General features: G+C 41.5%; 2 protein-coding genes across 3 annotated transcripts; one reads left to right on the forward strand and one right to left on the reverse strand.

The window, feature by feature from the left end:
• The first annotated feature begins 362 nt into the window (after nt 1–362).
• ctdsp1 (CTD (carboxy-terminal domain, RNA polymerase II, polypeptide A) small phosphatase 1) lies at nt 363–11,697 on the forward strand. Its single transcript, XM_010785427.1, has 7 exons — nt 363–1,222; nt 6,263–6,411; nt 6,601–6,702; nt 7,907–7,963; nt 8,477–8,569; nt 9,049–9,234; nt 9,314–11,697. The coding sequence occupies exons 1-7, from the start codon at nt 1,150–1,152 to the stop codon at nt 9,440–9,442; spliced, it is 789 nt and encodes a 262-aa protein (XP_010783729.1). The 5' UTR covers nt 363–1,149; the 3' UTR covers nt 9,443–11,697.
• Nucleotides 11,698–12,414: 717 nt separating this feature from the next.
• Nucleotides 12,415–24,706, reverse strand: obsl1a (obscurin like cytoskeletal adaptor 1a). Of its 2 annotated transcripts, XM_010785429.1 has the most exons (25): nt 24,356–24,706; nt 22,208–23,411; nt 21,210–21,479; nt 20,819–21,079; nt 20,434–20,739; nt 19,964–20,230; nt 19,583–19,858; nt 19,348–19,462; nt 19,032–19,192; nt 18,613–18,885; nt 18,221–18,496; nt 17,831–18,106; nt 17,454–17,729; nt 17,092–17,367; nt 16,731–17,000; nt 16,367–16,633; nt 16,016–16,285; nt 15,660–15,926; nt 15,034–15,300; nt 14,795–14,907; nt 14,360–14,513; nt 13,976–14,137; nt 13,556–13,660; nt 13,179–13,445; nt 12,415–13,089 (listed from the first exon to the last, which is right to left on the reverse strand). In XM_010785429.1, the coding sequence occupies exons 2-25, from the start codon at nt 23,319–23,321 to the stop codon at nt 12,812–12,814; spliced, it is 6,567 nt and encodes a 2,188-aa protein (XP_010783731.1). In that variant the 5' UTR covers nt 23,322–23,411; nt 24,356–24,706; the 3' UTR covers nt 12,415–12,811. The 2 variants fall into 2 exon arrangements, with proteins under 2 accessions (XP_010783731.1, XP_010783730.1); XM_010785428.1 differs by having other exon boundaries at nt 19,583–20,230.
• Nucleotides 24,707–26,429: the final 1,723 nt, after the last annotated feature.

Consider the following 26,429-nt stretch of genomic DNA (forward strand, 5'->3'; position numbering starts at 1 on the left):
GAATAGTTTCTGACTCTGCGTTTCCTAATTTATGATGTCAAATATCTGTTGTCTTTGTAAAGTGCATGTATTCTTCTTACACCCAGCATTAAGCGTACACTATAAAGAAACGTGTCACACAAATCACACACTCTAAAAATAAAAGGTCAAATAAAGGAAGAACTGTTGGAATACAAAAATATATTTAATAAACAAACGATATCTTACATAATATATCATTTTAAAAAGCGTATTAATACCCACGCAGCCAGACATTCCCCTGCTACCGTATTTTGAATGAGAAATAAATGTACACGAGGCAGAGGGACGGCACTTGTGCGACGCTCCCTGACTAGAGGCAGTTTCAAGGGGACCCAAACTGGGCGTTTCTGTGCCACTTCTACAAAAAGTGTTGCTGTTGGGCAAGTTTTCACTTACATTAGCTATTACACAACAAATACAGTAGTACTCACCCACATATACATAAACGTGCAAGTCGATAAGTAGCAAATGTGGTGAAAACTGCGTCATTATAGTGTTGTGCTGCGTAGTATCACAGAAAGAACCGTTAGCTAAAGTTAGTTTGTTTTGCTATCTGTAGCCTAATAGTAAATTACGTAAGGCTAATGTAAATGTCATGGACGCATAGTTGAGCATATGCTACAAAAATACCCATCATAAGAAGTGTAAAGGGCATAATATATTTTTTCAAGGAGTAACTTTTACTGTTATAAGTGCTGTGTGGCTAGCCTGCTAGCTACGTTTTGAGTAACTTTGTTTCAGGCTACTTTAAGGGACCATCTGCAAACTTGCAAAGAGCAGGAGTGGGAGTGTTGTCCGCAGCCATTGCCTTACTGCGCCACTTTAAGTGAAATGGGAAGCCTTGAAACCTCCATGTTTGTATCTTGAAATTGCGAGCGGAGTTGAGCACCATATTGAATCAAAGTTGCCATCTCCTTGACAAATATTTTATTAAGTTTCACACTTCAAACTTTAGCGTGTATCCGACATCGGACGTGTAATGGATGTATGTAAGATACTTTTTGCGATGTTTCCCGGGGTGTTTCGGCTTCTTTTCCGTACATGTTAAGTTGGTTTAACACACCGAGTCTGCGATCAATCTGTAACTTTAAAGTGTGAGGTCAGCACTGTAGATCAGACCTGGATGTGATGGACAATCCGTCCTCAATAATCACCCAAGTCAGCCGGGATGAAGAGGGGAGTAAAGCCGCAGGGGAGAAGGGTAAGTCTTTATTTTTGTCCCGGTTGTGTTTTGCACTCATGCCCCCCGAAAAAAGTTGTGCTGCTCCGTGAGTGAAAGTTCACGATCTTCACTTCAGACCGTACTGAGATCTGATTTACTTCAACAACTTTTGCACTTGTGTGAATAGCAACATTAGTAAAGTGGATTAAAAGTCACAGCACTAAAACTGTCACTGTTTCTCACTTCTGCATATTAGGGCTGCGGCCCTTTGGCCTGTGATGAAAGTAAAGGAAGTGACGTACCAATGCAATTATGCAGCTATAAGACATAAATAAAAACATAAACATGTCCTACAGTCATTATCAGTGATCGAAGAAATACTCAGATGTTTAACTTAAGTAAAAGTAGCAAAAGTATATTGTAATACATGTACCGTTGAAAGTGAAAGTCATGCATTCAAAGTCTGACTTAAGTGAAAGTGCACTTCAGAATCATGTGATATGAATGGATTATGATTACTGATCAATTAATGTGAATCAAATCTGTTATCACTTCGTATAAATGGATATATTAAATCCTCAAAAGTTTGTCTGTGGGAAAATCTTATTATTTGATCCTAAGAATGCATGTGTTATCTCTTCTATGTTGCTGCCATGGCTTTAAATGTAGAGTATTATTACAATGCTGCTCTGTTTACCTCTTAATTCAATAACGAAGCTGTAACATTGAGATTTCCTCAATGTAACACTAACTTTATCATATCTGTGTTCACTAGCATGCAATGTTAGCACTGCTGCTGTACACAATCCAATGAGATGCCACAGAGTGTAAACACAGGTTACTGAATAATCCACACTTTGAAAACATGCTGTCTCTGTTTCCTGCATTAAGAGATATCGACATGATGAGAACCATCGAGAAAACGTTCAGTTTCTCTGAGACTCAATAAGAGGATCATTTTTGGTCGACTCAAATTCTATAGTTTGAAATCTAAGCATTTTAGGGTTATACATTTGCTTACTAAATTGAAAGCCTATATGTCTAATGGCTGCTCATGTACGGCCATCTTTGATGTGGTATAAGTGTTTCTCAACAGCACAACCGAGCAAGGTGTTGCTTAATAAACTGAGTCATGTCACTACGACTGATAACATCTGTTATACGTTTAGAAATTCTCTAAACTTTTCAATTTCTAAAACCCTTTATTTAGTACAAAACTATGTTATTCTTAAATGACATAAGCTGACAGGAGAAGTCTCTTACTGCATTGCAAGAAAAATAGATAGGCCTGAAAATATTGTCAAATAAGGGCTGCTCCATTATTGCAAAAATCATAATCACGATTATTTTGGTCAATAATTGATATCACGATTATTAAATACGATTATTCATTTACTTTGAAAACATCAATTTATTGAACTATAAAACAAAAATAATTTGAACAGTATCTTTTTCAAATCAAAAATCTTTTTATTTAGTTTCGACAATCAATCTATGAACAGTATCTTTTTAACTACTGATTACCATGAAAGTATAATTTAACTGAGAAAAACCAATACAAAAATTATAAATGTATATGTACATTTAAATAAATAATATCAAAAATAATAAATACCAATACATTGTTTCCCCTACCATTGTCTTGTCTTTTTTTTTTTACAATACATATTTATAGCACCAAATTGCAACTAATCTAACTCTCACTTTTCACATTGAACATGTGCTCTTTTATTAAATAAACTAAACACTTTTATTTTAAGTTATGAGTTTAGTGTTTTTGACCCTAGAAACACCGATGCATTAGTCAATAACAATAATCCAGAGCTCCTCTCTCTGCTCCAGAGGATTTTAAAAAGAAAATATCCCAACAACAAATATTTTGCAACCTTAAGAGCTTTTGCGTGCTGTTTCTGTTTTCTTTCATTTGAACTTGAACGTTTTATAAGCATGACATCACTAACTAATCTAAACGTTTCATTAGTTTGTTTTATTGGAGAGTTTTATTATCCCCTGAACGTGTAGCAGCTGTTTAAAAGGCCATTCAGTTCAAATAATGAAACTTCTCTTCAAGATTAAAGCACATTTAAACATGTTTCTCAGCTGTCAAAGAGGCAGACATTATTAGGAGTGGGAGCGTCGATTAAACAAAATTATTACGACTTTTAAAATGAACCCTGGGTTGATAAAAGTATTGCACACTGATGCCACGCTGTGATAAATCAGCATATGAATTATTCAATGTTTATAAGTTACGGGACAGGAGAGAACATGTTGAGGTAGGCATTTCTGTTTCAGGAATTAGGTTTTGGTTCTAGGTAGAGTTGCATCTTGTGGTATTTTGTATTTTGACACATTGTTAGTTTACTCCAAGCCTATACATGCTTTTCTCTGCATTATTGAAGTCTTAAATTAAAAATGAAATAAAGCCCTGAGCAGATTTAACAGAGACTTTTTATCCCATTTACACACAAACGCAAACGAAGCAAACCGAATACGATATCAAAAAAGTATTCCGTTCACACGAAACTGTTCGAAAGCGCTGGAGACGCTGTAGTACATATGCCGGGCCTGTAAGTGGCGCTGTACTTTCGCCACAAAATACATCAAAAGCAGCGAAGAAGACCCCCGAGCATGGTTGCCATGGTTGCCCTTCTGTTTATGCCCCGCGGTGGATTTAGCAACATGTAGTTCATGTCATTCTCCATGTCCACTTGTTGCTGATGGTTTTGGTAGAGGAGCTGTAGATTTTGCACTAACTGCTGTAGCATGGTCATGACCATGCTACAGCAGTGAGCAGCAGAGGTGGGGAGAGGCGGGGTTATGGCTTCTTCGTTATCAGGAAAATGATCGTATGATCGTACACACAGAGCTGTTTGGCCCTCCAGTGTTCCGGTTGCAGATCTATCCACCTTGGGACCCGTTATCGCTTGCGGGGTCCGTTTCCGCGTTTCCGTTACGGCCTCGTGTGAACTAACGGGCTATACGAAAGAGAAAAGTAGCGGATACAACCGTTTGCGTTCTCGTGTAAACAGCACCTGAACACAGCATTAGCCATCAGAAGATGCAAAACCTGCAAAATGACATTTCTCTTAAATAACTGTGTATTCATGATCTTTTATTTGTTGAATTAGTAAGAATACAGCAGTGTAAAGCAATGTGATGCTCCAAAACAGCTACTAATACTTAAGATGGGAACATCTTAATTTCTTAAATGTATGTAATGTATGTAAACTTAGATTTAGAAATGGTAGAGCTAAACTTATTTAGTTGTTTTGGTAATTTTTCAAGCTAAGGTTGTCAACATATTATATTTAATAACAATATTATCCAACACGGGAAGATTTACTGCTGCATGATAGCAAATTACAAAATCAACTTAAAGACAATAATGATAGTGGTAATAGTTATGGCGCTCTACAGTGCATTTAATCTGCATTTGAAATATGTTTTAAGAACAAGACAATGACCATTGTTTTGTCTCCACATTTGTACAGATTGTATTGGACTGTACGTCCAAAACACATTTTCTGTTGACTCAGATTTAGGAAGACAGGGGATATTTTGTTAGCTGACGTCGGCAGTATGTCAGCTGTACTCCATAAATTCCTTTTCTTCCGTCCCTTTTATGAATTAAAAACGCTTACATTGTGTTTCAGGGTCAGGGTAGGTCATTTTATATGGTGAAAGGCGTGTGAAAAAGTATTGAAGCTAAGGGAGACTGGAGGAAGTGAATGAGGGCGAGGGAGTGAACGCTGGAAAGGATATGGACTCAAGGGAGGGAGTGAGGTAACTAGGGAGTGAAAAAGGCAACAAGGAGAGCAAAATGAATTTAGGACATAAGGGAGTGATTATTGTCATAAGGCACTGAATAAGATCCTTTATTTATTTCACAGCTAAGATGTGTCAAATGACCAATTTCTTCTTCCTAGCTGAACCCTGATTTGCCATGAAAGTGACTGGGAAGAAGCTACATGGATTTGTGTGTCATAAGCCCGTTGTAGCTACACTAAAACATGAAGGCAGCAGCAGCTTCCTCCTCTGATACCCGTCTGTTTCCTCTTCCTGTTTTGGCCTGAGCGCGGCAGAGGCCAGCGGAGGGTCAGACAGGATTTGAATCCACAAATGGAGCAGGAGGGAATGGCAGGGTTTGAATAAAAGAGCGGAGAGAGAGAGACGCACAACGGAGGTTTGTGTGTTGGTAACACAGACACGTACGGAGAGAGGGAGTGTGGGGGATAAAGAGACAGAAAGTGTTAATAGGAGATTTATGGGACAGGGCAATAAAGCAATTGGACATTTGGCTTGACACACTTTGGTGGACGCTGACATAATCTCAATGACTGACCTACATTTAAAAGGGAATGGTTGAAGAACCACTTGGTAAACTGTTCAACTGAAGAAAATAAAGTCTAAAATCCATGATCATACGTTTACATTGTAACAGCAAAGGGACAGTGCACATAAAATAAAAAGTACACTAATGTACTAAATAAAGAGTTAGGGTTGATCAGTAACACAACAAAACACAAATGTAAAAGAAGATTGGACAAGCAGCGTTTTGCGTTCTTTTTTTTACCTTGAATGTCTTAACACTCATTTTTGGTCTCCACCCACTTTTATTGCACTATTGTCAATAAAACGATTTTACAATACACTTAAAAAAAAACAGTTTCCAGGAAGTTTTAAAGCGCAGCCAAGTACTGTAAGAAGTCTTATTGTTATTATACCTGTTGAGCTGCACAGGTGCACACTTCCTGCTCTGCCATAGCTCAGCGATCAACAGATAAACCTGCGAGACTAAACTCAATCACCTGATGCCAACATTTGCTGACTTTGCGGAATCAGCTGGAGCTTTTATCATGTAGTTAAAACAAACAATCGGTGGCAGAACAATTCAAGTCACCTCCGATATGCACCCCATAGCTATAACTTCAGGGGTTTAGGATGTGTTGTTTGCTTACTGTGCCGTGAAGAAGGGAAGAATAAGCCATTTTTTATAGTCGTTTTAATTTGCTGTTAATGGTCAGTTGGTATTTAAAATAGACCGACAGAATGGTGACCGCCTCTTCCTCTCTGCAGGCTCTTCCCCGGCTCCTTCCTCCAAGAAGCCCCGGAGCCGCGGCCTCTTCTCCAGTCTCTTCTGCTGCCTGTGTCGAGACCAGCCCGACCCCCCGCCGGTCAACAACAACGCCCCCCTGCTGGTGGAGGAGAACGGAACCGTCTCCAAGGTGTGTTTACCCCTCGTCTCTCTCGTGGCGTGTTTTGACAGCAGTGGAAAGATCAAATCTGTGTTCAGAGACAAGCCAGATTATAACTGCATTTACATATTTTGTTCTACTTCCGTCATCCCTCAAATACTTGTATATACCTATTGCTGTGTGCTGGTTTGAATAAATATCATGTTGTGTTTTTTTTAGAACCAGGTAAAGCCACTTCTGCATCCAGTGAAGTCAAAAGACTCGGGAAAGATCTGTGTGGTGATAGATCTGGACGAGACGTTAGTTCACAGCTCTTTTAAGGTAAAGTAAAACTGTTATTTCTATATATCTTAGGTTTCTATATGCAAATGAAACGGGGGAATTCAGAAATCTACAGATGCAAATAGATAAAATAAGTGAGATTGACTTTCCGCAAGTCTGAGAAAATGATTGTTATGGGAGCAAATGTGTCTGAAAATGGAGCAGCGCTTAAAGAAAACAATGCCTGCAGTGTCTCGCCCTCATTTCTTACATCATGCATGGACTTAAAGAAATAATTTGTTTGTTTTTTTTATAACAAGGGGGCTGTAAAACACAAAGTTGTCCCCTGTGATCACATTACAGCACAAGATAGTTATGTTAAATAGCTAAACACATGTCTGCATCAGGCCCACATCTCCACATCTGGTTGTTGTTGTTGGCTCTGCCGGTGACATTTTAGTCATCGATGACAAACGGCAAACCGAAGTGAGCTGTTTCTCCAACCCAAATAAACACAGACTCTCCTAAATACACACACATACTCACACTCACACTCACACTCACACTCACACTCACACACTCACACTGCAGGCTGTTTGTCTCTACCTGCTTCTGTCCTGCAATAACACCACAGTGATATTTCATACGGTAAGAGAAACAATGTAGTGTTTAGTAAAACAAGCCTGCAGCCATTCCTGGAAGTAAACAGACGTTCTTGTGACTTTTATATTGCTGTTCAGCCATGTTAAAGAAGCGGAATATGAATACTTTATTCATCCAATGGGGATTTGATTTCTAAGAAAGATGCTCCTTTTTAAAATGTCCAATAAAAGTCAAAATGGAATACAAATATTTCAATCATTTAAAGGTGGGGGTAGGTACGTTTGAGAAACCGGCTCGAGATACACTTTTTGTTATATTCCATGGAATGCTCTTAACATCCCGATAGCAATGAAAATCTGAAGTGCTTTGACAAAAAATCCATAAAAAAATGTCATCTGTTGAAGCCGTAGCGCTGTAAAAAGCACAACCAATCATTTTAAGCCAGCTAAAATAACAGCCTTCCATCTGTGCACAAACTTATCTCGTGCCCTCATTGGTCATGTGCGCGTTCGTGTGTGTTGGAGGAGGGGCTCTGTAAGGAAGTGGCAGATTTTTTCCGTTTGTGTATTTTCAAATTCTAGCGCACTCGAGCTGGTTACTCCAAAATCACTGACCCCACCTTTAATATTCAATTGAATCATTTTTGTTGTCCTTCCAACAGCCTGTGAACAATGCAGATTTCATCATTCCTGTGGAAATAGATGGAACAGTACACCAGGTAATGTTTGCGTCACACACACGATGTCCTTACTGTGTTGTCATCAGTGCCTCACTGCCCTTGCGGTTGTTTTTAAATTGCTGAGTGTAGAAGCTGCTGCCGGTGATTAAGAGATTTGAAGATGGAGATGCTTGACACTCTGTGGGTCTGGGCCTGATTCAAGTAATCCAGGATAGGTTTGTTCAGACAAGCAAAGCCTATTCCGGATGACTTGGTTCAGGAACGCTACCCTTCAGCCTCCGACGCCACGGAAAGGAGAAAAAAATGGAAGAACTTCAAGGAAACAAGTCTTTACTTTAGCAGCCAAATGCTCTCAGTGAACCTATACGAGTATCTTCATATTACGTTTCCAATGATTTACATCCACGACTACACCCATGTGGCACAGGAAGCAAAGGTTATTTTATACAGCGAAAGAAAGCGCCATGGTTCCTCAGACAGTGAAGGTTTGTAGAAACATGTTTTTATTTTGTAAAAGCAGCAGCCGGTTTGATACATTCCTGTGTTTTCCAGGTGTACGTGCTGAAGCGGCCGCATGTCGACGAGTTCCTGAAGAGAATGGGGGAGCTGTTTGAGTGCGTCCTGTTCACTGCCAGTTTAGCCAAGGTGAGAAATACTGCCCTGCTGCCAACTGCTGCTCAGTGTCAATAAGTACAAACCCAAATACTTGTGCACTACATAAAGTTGTAGTTGAATTCAAACTACATTGAATAATTGCAGAAGAAGAGCAACGGGGAATTTGACTATTCACATTTTAAATAATTGAAAATAAGAGGTAGGAAGTAAGAAAAAGTGTCATTGGGAAAAGGTTTTCCAGCAATAGGGTGGGCAAAATGTCAAAAGGAAACTCTAAGAGGTGTGACTTAAATTTGGTAGCACAATAATTACTTGAAAGTTGCCACAAACCATAACTGCTCACGTCCTTTTATTATTGTATTAACTTACAGTCAATTTACACTTATTCTTACAACTGACGTTATCAACCTTTAGCAGCAAAGGCTACACTTTTCTGTGTTGTTTTTTTATTTCTGAAAGCTTGCGTTGGTTTAGGAACTGATCTAATTTATGTGTTTTTTTTGTTTCAGTACGCAGACCCCGTCTCCGACTTGCTGGACAAGAGGGGCGCTTTCCGCTCCCGCCTTTTCCGGGAGTCGTGCGTCTTCTACCGAGGAAACTACGTCAAGGACCTGAGTCGCCTGGGCCGGGACCTAAACAAAGTCATCATCGTGGACAACTCCCCCGCCTCCTACATCTTCCACCCCGATAACGCAGTGAGTAAAACACACCGCACCTGAGTGAGTCATGATCTACAAAATAACGTCGATGCTGATGACTTGCGTTTTCATCCAGGTGCCCGTGGCCTCGTGGTTCGACGACATGTCCGACACGGAGCTCCTGGACCTCCTGCCTTTCTTCGAGAGGCTGAGCAAAGTGGATAACGTCTACACGGTGCTCAAGCAACAAGGGACCGCGAGCTAACGGTGTTCTCATCTCAGCTCTGAACAAAACGGCGTACAGATAAAAAAAAATCACCCACACCGGAGAGGCTCCAGCTCTCACTGCCAACCAGACTGCTTCACAGCTGACCGAGCCTTCACCTCCCCAGAATCACAACAACACTTCTGGGAGTCTTCAGCGACTTCGATTGCGTCATCACTGCCACCTCTTGGTCAAACAGAAAACTCCTCTGAAAATCAGCTTGTAACTTTTCTCCTAGGAAAGCATGGATGAATGTTTTAGGATATTTCTGCAGTGTCACTGAACTTGCTAAATCTGTAGCCATGAATGCTTTGGACACAGACTTGGGTACTGGACTTCTCTCCTCGATGCACAACATGCAGGATTCTGGTAAGCAGGAATCAAGTGAAAAAGGTAGATTTACGTACAAATAAGCCTTGTCGGTCTTGTCATTGAAAGAGAAGATAGTGTACACGTACTGTAGATGTCTGTTTTTGAAAAAAATTCACTTCACACCCTAATTCTTTTCAGGCATGTGATCCCTCTTTGTCATTTTAGAGTGATGTGATCAAGTATTTTTGAATAATCATGACAGTGTTATGGATGAATCTGACAAAAAAAATATATGATCAGGAGTTTATAATTCACTAATATCAAAAGGATTGGACAGCACGAGTTCAGTCCCCCCTCTCAGTGCTATTGAACTGTGGGAATTTAGGTCAGAGAAAATCAATATACTCGTCTAATCCCTTTTAAAATAGTTTTATAAGTGGGAATTGAGCCCTATTAAACAAGCAGTAAGACACTAATAAGAAATCCAACCATCTGCACATTGCTAGACAGTGCTAGGGCAGCTGATTTCGAAAGGTGGTTTGAAGACTGATGGACAGCCAAAATGAGAAACAATTGACCCCAGAGACAAAAGGACCAGGTTTATTTTTCTCTGATGGGTTCTGGTCCTCGTTTTAAAGCCACTGACGAAACTTGAATTTCTCGCAGCACATACAGGCTGTTTTAGCGGCAGTATGATGCAGGAAAGGCCACAGCTTGGCTTGTCTTAAGCTACAAAGTGCATTTTATTTTTCCCTAAGCGGTACACATTGGCTGGAAAGTATTTCAGGACTTTATAATAGAAATGTGTCGAGATTCAAAGGAAAAATCCACACTGTGACACTTTTAATAAACAGCTATTGGTGATTTATTTTTCACCTCTTTTTCTGTTATTTGGATGGATTCGGTTGGATTGACATGCCGTAAAGGTGAGGTAGTTCTAGTGCAGCTACAATTGAGTTTAATAGAGAAAAGACAGAAGAGGTAGACAGTCAAAGTACTGATTCTGCTTATTATTCACTCAAAATCACCAACGGTTATCAAAAAATAATGGTTTGACGGTGGAATTGACTTTGATAACTCATTGACCACATTGGGTCGTACACATTTAAATCTGTATATTTTTATAAGCTCTATAAGGTGATGTTGGTCCAGCAGTTTGTCAGAGCAGTGTTATTTTCCCCCCTCTAATGCGTTGACAATACCATGCGTTGACACCGATGGATGAAGCCGTGGATTTGACGAAGAGCCTCCATAGCAGGGGCAGGGATGACAATTAAATCCGCCATTTAAGAGCTATAACATTATTTTTCTATGTTTAACAAATATTGTCAATCACATGTCTTTCCTAAATAATAACTGATTCATTTTTCTCACCGTGGAGTGGTCCTCTTATAGAATATTTTGCAATTCGTTTTCCAAAAGGGGAAACATTTTTCTTGCTGTTTTTATGCAAGACCTGGTTGGTTACCTCGTATATTAATAGGTAATAAATGCATCAGAAACACCAGCAAATTACTAAAATGATAGCATCATACTGTTGTATGCACATAACAGGGTTGTCATTTTTGGTGTGTGTTTTATGTAAACCTTCATCACATGTCTCAATTAGGTTCAGTGCTTTTGTTTGTTTCATTTCCTTGGCAAACAGGATTATGAATAGGAAGTCATTTTGATTACATATAAACCCAGTGATGTGTCACTACAGGGGCCCATTCACTGATACTGTACTTCTCACACATTCAGTAGATATGTATATTTTGTTTTGCACAGTAATACTGCAAACAAATGTTCATTAATATATGGAATATTCATCTTACTGTACTCATGATTGAATAGATGTAACCTTTCATTTTTCTTGACCTGTTGTTTTATCATACCAAATTTATATAAGGACTGTATGTAATAATGCCATTTCCTCCCCATAAATGCTAAATGAAAGATGGTCCAAGTGTTGTTTTGTTGATCATTTCTTTTTTCTAAAACAAATAGATTGAAAAAGTAGCATTTGTTAAAATGTGGGTGTATAGGCCTAATATATATTTTGTTTAACATAACACATCATAAACAAATATTTAACATTCATTTCTGAATTCCCTATGTTTAATTGACAACTTTTCCCCTGTTAATCACAACATGATAACTAAATATTAGGATTCCATCAAAAATAATATGTTTTCCGGTCACTTGGGGGCAACATAACAGGCTGTAAACAAACATTGTCTGTATCAAGATTAATTAGCTACCTGTCGGCTAACTTGTTAGCAAACGTTTGCCCAGTTACACAACACAACTAGCTGACGCAGAGCAACATTAGCATTCATTTGGAGTCATGTTGATGGGGAATTGATGAACATAAGTTGAATGATTACTCTCATTTTATTTATATATAAACACGTCAGAGAAATATATCTTCTTTCTCGACTAAATTATTTTCACAAATTAGCTAGCCATCCAATAGGTAATTTGAGAAGCATTAGCTAACTGTAGCTCAAGCTAACTAGCTAGCCGCTAAAAGTCTGCCTTCGGTGCGTGTGAGGTAATGTTTACACGTTGTATTTGTATTTTCAACCTCTATTTATTTCCAATTATTAATGGTGAATGCTGTATTAAATGTACCAGAAGCTATGCTTGTAATGCAATAAAACACAGCTTATTTAGCATTGATATTAGAAAACTGTGCCAGTGCATTTTAATGGAACATTCTTTTAGGAACCATATATGACATGTATTTGAACCATGTTATTAACCACTGTTACTTGGTGTTTTATTTTGAGGCGTTTTATCAGAGTACAATAATGTAAAGTCAATTAAAAATCAGGCAATTAAATAGCATCTACATGGTAAAAAAGTAATAACTTGACATGCCTCAAGTTCAACATCCACGGTCTGTCTAACTTGACTGCATACCATCAATTTGAATTACATTCAGAACAGGGAAATGCAAACTGTTTAACATGATGTTTTACAGTTTAAGGTGGCATGAAAGTTTCCCATTTTGCAGTCACTTTCTTTCTCTCACTTTCTTTCTCTCAGTCACTTTCTTTTTTCTCTCTTCCTCTACTTTTCCTTTACAGTGAGTGTGGCACTGCTCTTGGCCTTGCCCAAGGTAAACTTGACCACCCCACTCATGTCCACACTGGTGTTTTTCAAGGTGAGTTTGTGGACCGTCCCGTGGCTTTCCAGGCGGACAGAGGGGCCCGTCTGAAGAGTCTCTCCATTTAAATTCCACAGAGGAGCCTTGTTTATATCTACAGACACCTCACACTGGAAAGATGCGGCCTCAGGCTCGGTTACCTCATCATCCTCCAGCTCTTTCACCATTACAAGGGCTTGGGCTGCACAGAGGAGACAAGTGTTATCATGGTAAGAAATACTAATTCATAATAATTTTTTAACCTATAACAACTCATATTTCACAACTTACCTTCCACCATCAGTTTGGCTTTGGATGTGTGCTCCCCGACCTCGATGGTGTAGGTGCCCTCATCCTCCACAGACACCTCCTGGATCACCAGTTTGTGTGAGCAGTCGTCAGACAGGATCTCAATTCGATCAGAGGAAACCAGCTCCTCACTGCCCTTGTACCAGGTTGCGCTGGAGCGTGGCGTGGAAACGGTGCATTCAAGGATCACGCGGTGTTTCTCCAGGGCCGTTCGATCTCGCAGGGGTTTTACAATAGAAACAGGGAGTTCTGAAGTGAAAGGAAATGTTTTGACACTTTTTAATTGGACACTTATTAAGATGACAACATCCTAGAACAATTCAACTTTAAAGTAAAATATTAATCTCATATGAACTTACCTTCTACTTCGAGGTAAGCTGTAGATTCAACATCCTTGGCTACAAAGCGGACTTCCCCAGCATCCTCAGCTTTGACGTTACACATCAGAAGGAAGTGTTTGGACCCTGAAGGTGAAAAAAATACATAGATTATTTTTGCTTTCTGTTTTTTCACAGACCTTGCAATTTACCATTTGCCCACCAGAGGTCAGCCTACACCCTATAATCACTAGTCCAGTAACATTACATTACATTACATTGCATTTCCCTATTTTAGTTTTGATCCGTTATTTATGATACCATATTCTTGTTATCTCACTTGTCTAACTCTACCTACTACATTTAGATATTAATCACAACACATTAGGTACTATTTAAGTTATTTCTCAATCTTATTGAAATGAGTCAGTCCTATCTATAATAAAAACCATCCTTTGTTACCTTCAGTGCGGATCTTGATGGTGCTTGTGGGCCGGATCTTGTGGCCTTCTTTGAACCACTCCCCAGGGACCTCCTCCAGAGAAACCTCACACATGAAGACAGCATTCTGGTCCTCCTGAATGTAAAGGTCCTCCAGATTGTGCACTATCTCCAACTTATGCTCTGCGAGGTGAGTAAAGAGATATAAGAATCCACATAATCTTTCTCATCCTGTAGAGGGAGATATTTTATAAGCTAAAAACGAATTTGCAGTGTCTAGACACACAACCCTTAGAATAACCCTGAGAAGATAAATGTCAAGACGTTTGTTTTACGTTGCCTTGTCGCTTTAAATAGTTTTTAATATTTCATGTCATGTGTTTTGTTGCAGCTCCTGTTACTAACCATTAACCTCCAGTGAACAGGAAGTGTTGATTTCCCCCGTGTCACATGTGTATGTTCCAGAGTCAGCCCGGGTGCACTGCATGATCTGACAGAACCGCTTCCGGCCCATGGAGTAGATCCGACAGTTCTTCCCCGCCTTCAGCTCCTTCCCGTCCTGATTCACAGAAGCAAAGAAACCCAGGTATTCCTCCTTCATCGAAAATGATCTCAGTACATCTGTTTTTAAATTGATATTTTCTACAGAATTGAAACATATCACTTTTTGTTTATTTGTTTTCATTGATATCAAGCAGGAATTATTATAGAAAAGGTTTTTAGAAACACATTTCTTTAAATTATTTTGTCTTAGATGAACACATATACATCAATAGCTCCGTGAGACTCCGTCACATCTTACATTTCTCTGCAATAAGCCAAACCATAGACTTGTTTTACCTTAAGCCATTTGACTTCGATGTTTTGTCTGGAGAATTCACACTCCAGAGTGACTGGCAACTCCTCCTCCACACTGACATCAGTTAGCAATTTCAGTAAAGACACCGGAGTCTCTGTTCATTTAACAAAATCAATCAATGAGCCAATGAAATAACACTTAGAAAACTTAGAAATTGACCCCTCATATTTTTGGGTTATTTAAACATTTAGATAAAGTTGGTTTCAAGGCCAGAATTTACCTTTGATGGTGAGCCTAGCGCTGGTGCGCGCCCCTTCAGCTGTGAAGACAATAGTGCCCGTGTCCTCCAGGGAGAGGTTGGACAGGGTGAGGCTGTGGACCAGGCCATTGGTGCTTACCCTCCACTGGTTGTTCGCTTTCACCCTGATGCCATCCTTCTGCCAGATTCCCTCCACATCTGTGTGGGATAGCTCCACCTCAAAGGAAGCAGTCTCTCGTTCTAAGGTTTCTTGGTCAGTCAGGCCTTTACGGATGGTGATTTTACGTGCTGGATTGGAAGACATAAGGACGAGTTATTTAGCGAGAGGAGTGAAAACATTATGTAGTGGAACCAGTTGAGTTTATAGCATCACAACTCCATGGTCCATTATCACAGTGTCATGCAGGACACATTGAATGGCTGTTTTTCAAAAACCTTTTCACACATACAGGTCGAGCCCGGCTATTCTTAGTATCTGTTTGCACTGTGACATACTGTGAAAAGCACCTCCTATATGTACTGTTATCTTGTTGCCTAGATCTCACCTGTTTCCTTTTCCAAACATTAGAAAGGATTCTGTCTGTTAGTTCTGAAACAACTAGAAGATTGATCTGTTTGTCATCCTCATCGTGCCCCGGATCACTTACGTTCTACATTGAGCTTGACCTGCGTCCGGTCATGCAGAGTCTCGCAGCGGTAGGTTCCCCTGTCTGACAGGTTCAGGTTTTGGATGCTGAGACTGCGTTTACAGCCGTTCTGGGCCAGCGTGTGTCGGGGACCAGGCTGGATGACCACTCCTTGCCTCATCCACTGAACCTCTCCCGTCTCCAGGCTGATCTCTGTCTCCAAGGTGGCGTCTCCAAACTCTTCCGCCATGACGGCCTCCATTTTCTTTATAAACATGACCTGAGCCTCTGAACATTATGAGGAGACACAGAAATACAGGTTACATTGAACTGCTGCTTTGTGTTAATACTCTCTTTTCCTCTCATTAAATAGTTACCCTGAACTTTGAGGCTGGCTTTGCTCATTTGTCCCTCCGCCTCTGCTGTAATCTTAGAACAGTCCAAAATCTGGCACTTCTTGATGAACAAGGTGTGACACAGGCCGTTCTGGTTTGCCTGGAAACGATCACCCAGCGTGATTGGCTCATTGTCTAAGAGCCAGACCAGCTGGATATCCTCAGGGGACACCACACACTTGAACGTAGCATCTTCTCCTTCTAGCACAGTGGTGTTGTGGAGCTCTGTGAGGAACTCCACTACTCTTGGCACTGAAGAAACATACAAAAAGTGAATGACCATGCTTGCTCTCTTAAGAAAAGACAGACATTCTGATCACAGGCAAAACTTACTCTCAACTCTCAGCATTGCCACGCTCCGGTCATCTTTGGACTCACAGGCATACTCTCCAGCATCCTCTTTGATTAAACGGTGGATGGTCAGGCTTCTCTCAACTCCATCCGCCCGAATAGTGAACCTTCTGCCCGGAACCACCTCCTCTCCATTCCTCAGCCACTGGACATCTGCTTTTGGCTTGCACACCTCACAGCGAAGGGTCACCATACCGTCTGCATGGGCCACAGTGTCTCGTAGTGGCATCACAAACTTTATCCTCTTTTCTTTAATACAGAAAAAAACAAGTTATCATGTTGTTCCAGACCATACTTTAGTGCTCAACAATTTTATCGAATGACAACTTGAAATGAAAATGTTGACCTTTCACCAGCAGGCCGAAGCGGATCTGGTCTGTGTTGACGTCACATGTATACTCGCCAGCATCAGAGCGTCTCAAAGGATTGATTGTTAGGGTGCGCTTATGGCCCTCCACGAGAGCTTGGGTACGTTCACCTTCAACAGGCGTCCAGTCTTTCATCCAACGTACCATGGCGTTTTCCTTGGAAACGTAGCTTTCCAAAGTCACGCTCTCTGCTTCGTAACCTGTCACTACAATGTCATCCTCCTTGTTCACAAACGTAACTGGAGGTTCTTTAATAGAATAGGAAACAGAGTCATTTCTAAGAAAACCATACAATCCTATTGATAATCTATATCTCTGGAGACATCACTGAGTGTTTACCTTGAATCTTGACAACGTTGATCATCTTATCGTCCCCAGCATCACACACGTATTTCCCAGAGTCTGAGGGTTGAACATTTGAGATGATAATTTTCCTCAGAGTGCCATAGCTCTCAATGTAGGTCCGGGAGTCACTGGTTAGCAACTTCTCATTACAGAACCACTGGACGGGGGCGTTGGCACGGGACACTTCACAGGCCAGGATCAGTTCATCGCCTGCCACCATCTCCTGGTTGTCAGAGTCATTTGAGTTGCCAGTTATTGTCACTGGCGGCTCTAAGGAGAAGAGAAGAAGACAGATGATAAGTGGAAGGAGTTATTTCTAAACCAAATCATAAGCAAATTCACTTAACTAACTCTACCTTCTACTATAACATGGTAGCTGATATTGTCATCTCCGACATCCAGGAAGTACTCTCCCGAGTCTCCAAGTTCAGCGGCGAGGATGACCAATGAGCGGAAAGCCCCTTCTTCCTCTTGGCAGAACCTTTCATCGTCCTCAACACGACAGTTGTCCTTGTACCATTTGCTGACAGCATTGGCTCTGGAGAGCTCACACTCCAGCACAATGTCATCAGAAATCAGAGATTTCAGATTTATCTTAATCTCTGACTTTCTTAGGATCTTCACTGGTGGCTCTGATAATGCAAAATTACATATTTAGAGTCAACATGACATTTTGGTGTGCTCTAAAGTTGCATTTTGGGACAGAAATCATCTCCAAAACATGGCCTCTTACCTGAAACTTTAACCTCAAAATCTATTTTATCCTCAGCAGCGTCACAGGTGTATTTCCCAGAATCCTCTGGGGTGGCAGAGTGGATCGTCAGACGATGGATGAGCCCTTCCTCAGTGATTGCAATGTTACTGCTCTCCTCTACTTCTCTGCCATTTAGCCACCACTTCACTTCGGCACCAGGCCGGGACACTACGATCTCCAGGACGATTGGTTTGCCAGCAAAACTCTCCAGTTTCTCCGGCGTGTTTTCTGGACGAGTAAGAGTTACTGGGGGCTCTAAATGAAAAGTCGGATTCAAATAATTTAATAGGAAAGAGTCATAACGTGATATTATTCCCTTCAAAATATTTAGACGCTCTGAAAAGTCACACTTATTTCTTTCATTCTTACCGTCAATAGTGACCAGGAAGGACACAGAGTCATCTTCAGTGTCACAAATGTACTCCCCTGCGTCATCCACAGATGTAAAGGGTATAACAAGCCGGCGATGGGCCCCATCCACCTCCAGGATCAGGTTAGGACTCTCCTCTACCTCCATGCTGTCTTTGTACCAGCGGACCGGGGCATCCGCCTGAGAGATCTCACAGCTGAGCTCCATCCTCTCGGATGCCGAATGTGTCAGTTCCACCTCTGGTTCACTTGGGGAAATGATTCTTACCAGGGGCTCTGATGCATGAAGAGGATAGTTAAATGTAATTATTTGAAATACTTTAAAATGGCACATTCCTGTATTAGATGTATAGTATATCATAAAAAGGCACAAAGACAAATCTCTGTCTTACCCTTGACATTAAGTTGGAAAAAGACAGAGTCTCCATCTGTTTCACAAACATACTCTCCGCCATCGCCCACTGAGCCGTTGAGGATGGTCAGCCTCCTGTAAGGACCTTCAGATATCAGCTTTACATTGTCACTTTCATCCATCTCCTGGCCATCCTTATACCAGCGCACCTTCCCACTGGAGCGAGACAACTCGCACTGCAGGTTGACCTCCTCTGAGATGTAGCTCTCCATCACAATATCATCCTTAGGTTCCACAATCATCACTGGAGGCTCTGTTTGAAGTTTGAGGAAACCAAGGGAGGTCAGATTTATAATGCAGCTTATGTTAATATCCATAAAGAGAGATGATTTGGACTGTATTGCATATAGATATTTTTTGAAACACTCTTCGGAACAACGAGATGAGATGTCCCTGTACCTCTAACATTGACGGTAAAGTCCATGCTATTGTTTCCTGTCTGGCAGGTGTAGCTGCCAGCATCTGAAGTTTCTGCAGAGCGGATGATCAGCCTCCTCATGGTTCCCTCTGCCTGCAGAGTGATGTTTTCAGTGGGCTGGATCTCACAGCCATCCTTATACCTGGGACACACAATATCACACACAGACTTCTGTAAAACACATGGTGACCAAATAATACTTTATTATAAAATACAAAACTGTATATCAAGTCCAGTAATTAGTGTTACTATATGGGAACAACAACACACAACATAAGTGATTCCTCATTTTCCTACCACACGACTTCGGCATCATCTTGGGAGACATTGCATAGCAGCACTACGGGGTCCAGCTCCATGCTGCTCTTATGAAGATCCTCTTTTGGGATCGGACTGAACTCCACAGAAGGACCTGAGCAAACACGGGGAGAAAAGCATATGGATTTTTGTTTATTTACATGATGCAGATAAGTAACTTATAAAAATATAAAATAGGAACTGAAATGTATCAACTATTCAAAAAATGTTTTACCTGCAACGTCCACATTGAATGTAATGACATCTCCAGAAGTTTCACATGTATAAACTCCAGAGCGGGACGCATCAGCTGATTGAATCACAATCCTCCTCATGTTCCCATCTGATTGGATGTTAAGGCCGTCTGTCACTTGGAGCTCCTGGCCATCTTTAAACCAGCAGACTTTTGCGAAAGGGTGGGAGACTTCACAGTAGAGTACAATGGCGTCACCAGTTTCCACCCTCTTATTGCTGTCCACGTTTGACTGTGGACTGAATTTGATCACAGCAGCTATAAAGAAAAAAAGAAAAAATTGAAGAAACTCCAAGAAATACATAAATCCCAGACGTTTAAAGAAGCTTTTAATTTCACAGAAATACCAGATGTTACACCTACGTATAACTTTGAGCACAGCTGAATCCCGGACTCCATTGGCTATGAACGTGACCTCTGCCGAGTCTTCTGCGGTGCGAGTTTCACAGATTACCAATGAGTGCCGCGTTTGGGACTGTTGTAATGAAAACCGTCCGCCATGCTGCAGTTGAGCGCTGTTCAAAAACCAAGTTCCAACCATTGGTGCAGACAGTTCGATGGAGAACTTAGCTTCTTCTCCTTCCAGAACCTCACAACCTTTGAGCCTGCTGCAGATCTTTGGCCCAGGAACTGAGGAAAAAAACGTAATGACAAGCAAACAAATGATTCAGTTTTGTTGTGTCATCATCACTTTTCACGTAGCCATTGGTTTCCATCATTTGCAATAAAACGTTACCTTTTGGAAAGCTTCAACTTACATTTCTGAATTGAATCAAGTTTACAATTAAATACAAAGAATAATGTATAAATGTATTTTACAGTAGATTCCTCACCTATATGGACAACTTTGGGAAACTCCACATGGCCGCTTCGCCCGTACTTGTTGATGCAACAGAGCCGGAACCGGTAGTCGCCCTCGCACGGAACGCTGTCGCTGGTGATATCCGCTGAAGTGGCGCTCTCTGAGGTGAAACACTTATGCCATTCTTGGGAGCCCACTGCCTGTCTCTCCACGACAAAAATGGATCGGGTGGAGGTCTGGCTGTTGGGAGCAGTAACCCAGGTGAGAAGAGCGCCGTTGAGTCCATCCACATTCATTTTGGCTTCCACGGGGCAGATAGGAGGAAGATGTCTTGTTGCTAAAAGAGAGAAAATAATATAATGAGTCTGTTTTAAGACGCAAATCTTAAAATATTTCAATTCATTTCCCAAATGTACCTTTGACTTTGAGACGCGATGAAGTCTTGGATCTCCCTGAGACAAAAGTAACTACCCCTGTATCTTGATAGGCCACGTTGACAAAGACCAGAATGTGCGTTCTGCCAAATGACTTCAGGATGGTCTGCTGAGTCTCGTGAAGCATCAAGCCGTCTTTGAACCAGAGGATCTCCATATCATCGTGCTCCACCTCCACGCAGAACACAGCGTTCTCCCCCTCCAGGACCTCCAGCTTCCGGGGAAGTTTACGAACAATAGAACCTGTAAAGTAGATACATTAAACTCCTGGCTGCTTGGAAATGTTCTAACTCATCCTGTCTTATTTCCCTTTATTATTAACCTTTGATCCACAAATGTTGAATACTGCATACCCTCATTCAATAAAACAAACCTTTAACTGATAGCTCTGCGATGCTCTTCCCTCCATCCGGCATCTCACAGAGGTAAACTCCATCGTCGTCCATCCCAACATCCTGGATGGTCAGTCTTCGTGTGGTTCCTTTCTGCTCCATCCCGTATTTATTGCTGGGCATCAGCCGCCGGTCCTCCAGGTACCAGGCAGAGGGGAGCGACTCATCAGGTACCTCACACTCCAGCACGGCAACTTCCCTCTCCTGTACCTCCACGTCTCTTAATGGACGCCTGAACCGCACAACCGGACCTAAGGACCAAAGGGAATGGCTGAGTTGAGATGTTTTAAGGAACAAAAATGAGTGGATGAGTTCTAGATTTTTGATAATTTTAGTAATAGTAACAACATTACATATTTTCAGTAACATGTAATAAGGTGCATGGGGATTATGAGAACAAAAGCTGTTTCTGAGAACCATTTTTCCATTGTAGTAAAACCTCTTTCCAACCACTTGACTGTCGAATGCCTTTGCTGAACACGTTTCTAAGCCGCGTTCAGTTGCTGTAATGGCACTCTACATTATCTACACATTAAAGACTGGCATGTTGACCCGACGACTTAGCTGACACTTGTGATAGAGGCAGCTGGCACGACGCAGGGTTGTGCGTATGAAAAGGCATGTGACCCCGAGAATTATCTGCCCATTATCAAGGGATGAGAACAAAATAATTAGCCACTTTAAAAGTGATTCCATGCATTTCAACAATGCTCACAAAGCAATTAGCCCTCACAAGTGCTGCTTGTGGTTGGATGCATTAGCAGCCACAATGATTCATGCATTTGGGCCATTAGCTGTTAGTAAAATATTGACTAACGATGGCATAGAATCTCTGGAAAATGTGTGTTGGTATATATATGCTCTCTGCTGTTATTTGGCAAGAATGAAGATTATCTAACAGTCTTTTGGCATTTTGAACAGCTCTATACTATTTTATATTTGATCTACCGGTTAGAATTGCAGGAAAAGCATCTCCTACCTTTGACTGACAGGTGAACAGCGCTGAGGGTGTTTCCAAGCGCGTTTGAAGCTGCACACACATACAGTCCTGTATCTTGCACTTTGCAGTACAGAACCTTCAGCGTGTAGTAACCCTCTCTGTCCTCAAATATCAGATGGCGCCTCCCGGGTAGTAGTGGAATCCCATCTTTCTTCCAAATGATCTCCGGCTTTGGCTTCCCTGTCACAAAGCAGCGGAACTTGGCGTGTTTACCCTCTGCCACGGCAAACTTCTTGGCTTTAGACACCCTGACAGGTGGCTCCTCTATGACCCTCGACAGACTGAGCCTCCCGCTTCTTTGCTTCGGCGACCACTGGCTGTTAGTTTGACCGTTCGAGGACATTTTACTCTCCTCTCGCTCCGGTACGGGCTCAACAAGAAGGACGGCACCGACCAAGGCCTCGCCATTGCGGTTGACGGCCCTGCAGGTGTAGACTCCTTTGTCCGGCATGCGCGTCCTGTAGATCTTGAGCTGGAACCAGTTGCCATCTTGATTGCTTATATTATAGTGTGCACTCTCAAATATATCATTCAGCTTCTTCCCGTCTTTCTCCCACGTCACCTCAGGCAGAGGCGTGCCCCAGATTTTGCAGGAGAAGGCAGCATCTTCTCCGCGGTCCACGCGCAAAGAGAGGGGCTTGATGAGGAATCGCGGTTTATCGTCAGACGTTAAATCAACCTCCTCTTGTTGTTTCCTGTGTTCACCATTATTCACCGTGCTGTATCCATTCTGATGTCCTTCAAATCCTCCATTTTCCTTCATTGGTGGCTGCATACCATTGACCTGCTGGGCCTCTCCCTCCACTTTTAGAGAGGCTGCTGCACATGTTTCACCTACGCTATTTATGGCCTTGCAAATATACTGGCCAGCATCCTGCAGAGTTACTCCAGTAACGGTTAGTGAGTAAGCTTTCCCCTCCTCAGAAAGCTTGTAGCGTCCCTCAGACAAGATTTGGATGTTTTTACGCTCCCAGATCACATCAGGACGAGGGTCACCACCAATTTGGCACCTCAGGGTTGCGTCTGTGCCACACTGTACCAGCACAGGGCGTGGGTAGCCCAGAACTCGAGGAGCACCTCCGAAAATATCCATGATAAGGTCACCCTACTTCTGGTTTGAATGAAGACGTTTCTTTTGCTGTGGGATCACCTCAATAAGAGCCTCTTATCTTTTGTGGAGGAGCTGTAAAATAGAGAAAATGTTTATTAAATCAAGCACAAACCTTTATTGGCAATTTAAATGACTACATTTTGAACCTGAACCTAACCTTAACCAGATGATTGCATATCAATTGTGAGATATCTTTGAGAAAAATCTTGAGGGTGTTGATAAAGGACTATTTTATTAACTTAAATCCGATTAAGATACTGTAGAGCAAGAGAGTGTTTTTAAGAGTTTCACGCATTTGAAATACTTAATGAAGTTAGCAAGGCTTACCTGGGGTTTAGTCAGTTTAGTTTTGCTTGTTGGTTTAATAAAGGCGTTTTTGGCAAACATAAACCACTCACATTTCTCAGCTGGTGCTGTAACTCATTGAAGTGTGTATTTATAAAGTAGTCTGTCCAAAAAAAGCAGCAGTGGCCATGTGTCACATAGCCTACAAACTGTGCAGTGTGCAGCCACTAACTAAGACAAAACTGACCCATTAGTGTAGTAGGAATCAAGCATGACAGTATCCTTTCTGATTTTTGCTTTGTTGACATTTAGCTTCATTCCCTTGTTAAAGCTACACTATTTCTGTATTACCTCTATTGCATTCTAACAGCCTATGGTTTTATCATGTAGCAGTCAATAACATCAGTCTCTCTTGTGAGTCCCATTTGTGTCCCTTATGTTGTCATCATCTATATTTTGGCTGCTGTAAAGTATGACTCAACACACAACTGATGCACATCATCATGTGCTAATGTCTTGGCTAAAAAGAGAGCTCTTAGTAGTACTACAGATATTCTGACAAGTCTGAATGATCAATACAGATATGAAACAGGCCTAAATACTCATTGAGCATTGTGTTGGAAGTGATTATACTTAACTGGTCCTCATGTCAAGAAGCAGTGTGTATAGAGACATATACAGTGACAGTACAGCTTGTAAAAGTTACTAGAAAACTCACAGGATAAACGTACCTCTATAAGGGTTGCCGTCCTTAAAGCATTCTGTCTCTGATGTGAGGTCTATCTGAAAATGTTGTTCTCGAGACGTTCACGCTGGCTTCTGTTCATTCATGTGTCCTTTTTTTAAATGATTCTTAGTTGGTAGAAATGGTAGCTTTCCTTCTGTTGCTCTGACGTGAAGCTCTGCGAGTCTCCTCAGCTCTTGTTCCTTGTGTCTCTGGTTTGTTGTTTGTGGATCAGGCTCACATTTAGCACACCTCCTGGTCACTGAGAGTCATAGCAAGCGATGAAAAATAACTCTTCCATTCACACTCGATGTCTAGGAGTCAGATAGTGACCGCAGTCTTTCAGCCGAGTGCTCGGTTGGTGCGTCAGCTCTGATACTGTCATTGTCCAACCGCTAAAGAGTGAGAGAGAGAGTTGGAATTGGGGGTGGGCATTAAATGCTTTCGCAGCTGCTGCCACTCCAGACCAACACCTAAAAATACCGGCAGCTTCGATGACAGTGGGCCGGATAAAGTCAGGCTGTCCACTCACAGAGCGGGCTCACTAAAGATAGAGGGGAGGCCGAGCTCTGCCATGGATCACTCAGCTCAACAGATATCCCCTGATAAGCCTAGAAGGAGAAGGACACCCCTACTGCTGGAGCTCCTTCAGTCATGACTCATGCGGACCTAAAAGTGTGTAAGAAGCAGAAAAGTTTGATATAAAGTAGGGATCTAAAGAATTAACATACAACTGAAAAAAGGAATAAAAGCTTGCACCTGTAGGGATAGAAAAAAGTGAAAATGTTGTCACTAAATAATGATACAGGGTTATTAGGGCAGATTCATTACCAATCCAAGTATAATCAAGATCAGACGGGCAGTTATTAATTAAGATGTCCCTAAATATGGTGTGTAATCTGACCATTCTATATTGCAGCTATAACAATATTCTACTTTAATGAGACCTGTTCAGATTTGGTCAATTGCTGTGAAACCTTAAGATATCTGGATGCCTGTAGTGCATTCAAGTTAATTGGACAAGGCTAGGAATTAGATGATATGACACATGACGAATATCAGCCACCTCTCTAAATTGTGCCAAACAATATATGAGACTTCGGTGGATAGGATAGATGGATAGGGATAGGAAGCCCAAAAATAAAGAAATAGACGTGATGTTGGATTTGTCTTTCCTCCCACAAGTACCTGTTCTTTCCTCGTTAACAAAAGGCTTCACCATGACAGTTTAGTATCCGGTGCAGACACTTGTCGCCTGCATTCTCAGACGATAACTCTCTAGGCTTGCTCTCAAGTGGAGTGTTTTGGATGGCTAAAGCCGCTGATACACACTTTAAACTTGTCGTCATGGATATGTGACTTTCAGTGACGGCCACATACCTTTGTGGCAGTTGCTGGCTTTAACGTTCTTGGCATACCTTCTCACACGCAGATGTTTGAGTAGTTTTTGGCACCGCTGATAAGTATGTCTCACTAAGGCATCTCTCTTTTCGTAATTTTAAGGATATGGCTACTTGAACAGCAGCTGGGTGATAAAGGAAGTTAAAGAAAGCGATGTTTCACTTCACTTCAATAGACACATTCATTTCTAAAAGCATTTCAATAGACCACAGAGGCCAACGGGCATAGGATTTTCAGAAGGTGAAATTCTTGCCCTGGTCAGTAAACAATTTGCTAAATGATTGGAGAGTCATTTGGATGACTCACACCACACGTGACTCTATTTAGGTCTGTCACTACCTCTGACATTCTCCTCCACACAGTCATCCCTGCAGCTGTTGAATACAATGTTCTCCTGGAATCAAAAGCACCGGGTAGCTCTTTGTCCTGAGATTGGGTTTCAATATCAAAAGCTTAAGAGGATTGAGACCTCTTAACAGTATGTCAATCAACCCAGTTCGTAGAAGACGATTCTTTCATGCCAATCATCATGTTTCATCAGAAGGTATGTAGAATTCCCACACTGATACTGACACAGGTGTAACCGTCTTGCACAAAATAGTCCACTAGATGGAGCTAGAGATGTATTTTAAGAGGAAAATCATTTGAACTGAGATGAGATAAGATCAAGCAACACTCCG

This window comes from Notothenia coriiceps, unplaced genomic scaffold (genome assembly GCF_000735185.1).
Source record: "Notothenia coriiceps isolate Sejong01 unplaced genomic scaffold, NC01 NC01_scaffold00027658, whole genome shotgun sequence".
Lineage (NCBI taxonomy): Eukaryota > Metazoa > Chordata > Actinopteri > Perciformes > Nototheniidae > Notothenia > Notothenia coriiceps.

Coding starts and splice junctions, on each gene's coding strand:
- ctdsp1 (XM_010785427.1), top strand. CDS start 1,150: ATGGACAATCCGTCCTCAATAATCACCCAAGTCAGCCGGGATGAAGAG. Junction 1,223..6,262: donor TAAAGCCGCAGGGGAGAAGG/GTAAGTCTTTAT, acceptor TCCTCTCTGCAG/GCTCTTCCCCGGCTCCTTCC. Junction 7,964..8,476: donor TAGATGGAACAGTACACCAG/GTAATGTTTGCG, acceptor TGTGTTTTCCAG/GTGTACGTGCTGAAGCGGCC.
- obsl1a (XM_010785428.1), bottom strand. CDS start 23,321: ATGGATATTTTCGGAGGTGCTCCTCGAGTTCTGGGCTACCCACGCCCT. Junction 21,080..21,209: donor CGCAGAGCTATCAGTTAAAG/GTTTGTTTTATT, acceptor TCTACTTTACAG/GTTCTATTGTTCGTAAACTT. Junction 13,661..13,975: donor CATCAAGATCCGCACTGAAG/GTAACAAAGGAT, acceptor TTTCACCTTCAG/GGTCCAAACACTTCCTTCTG.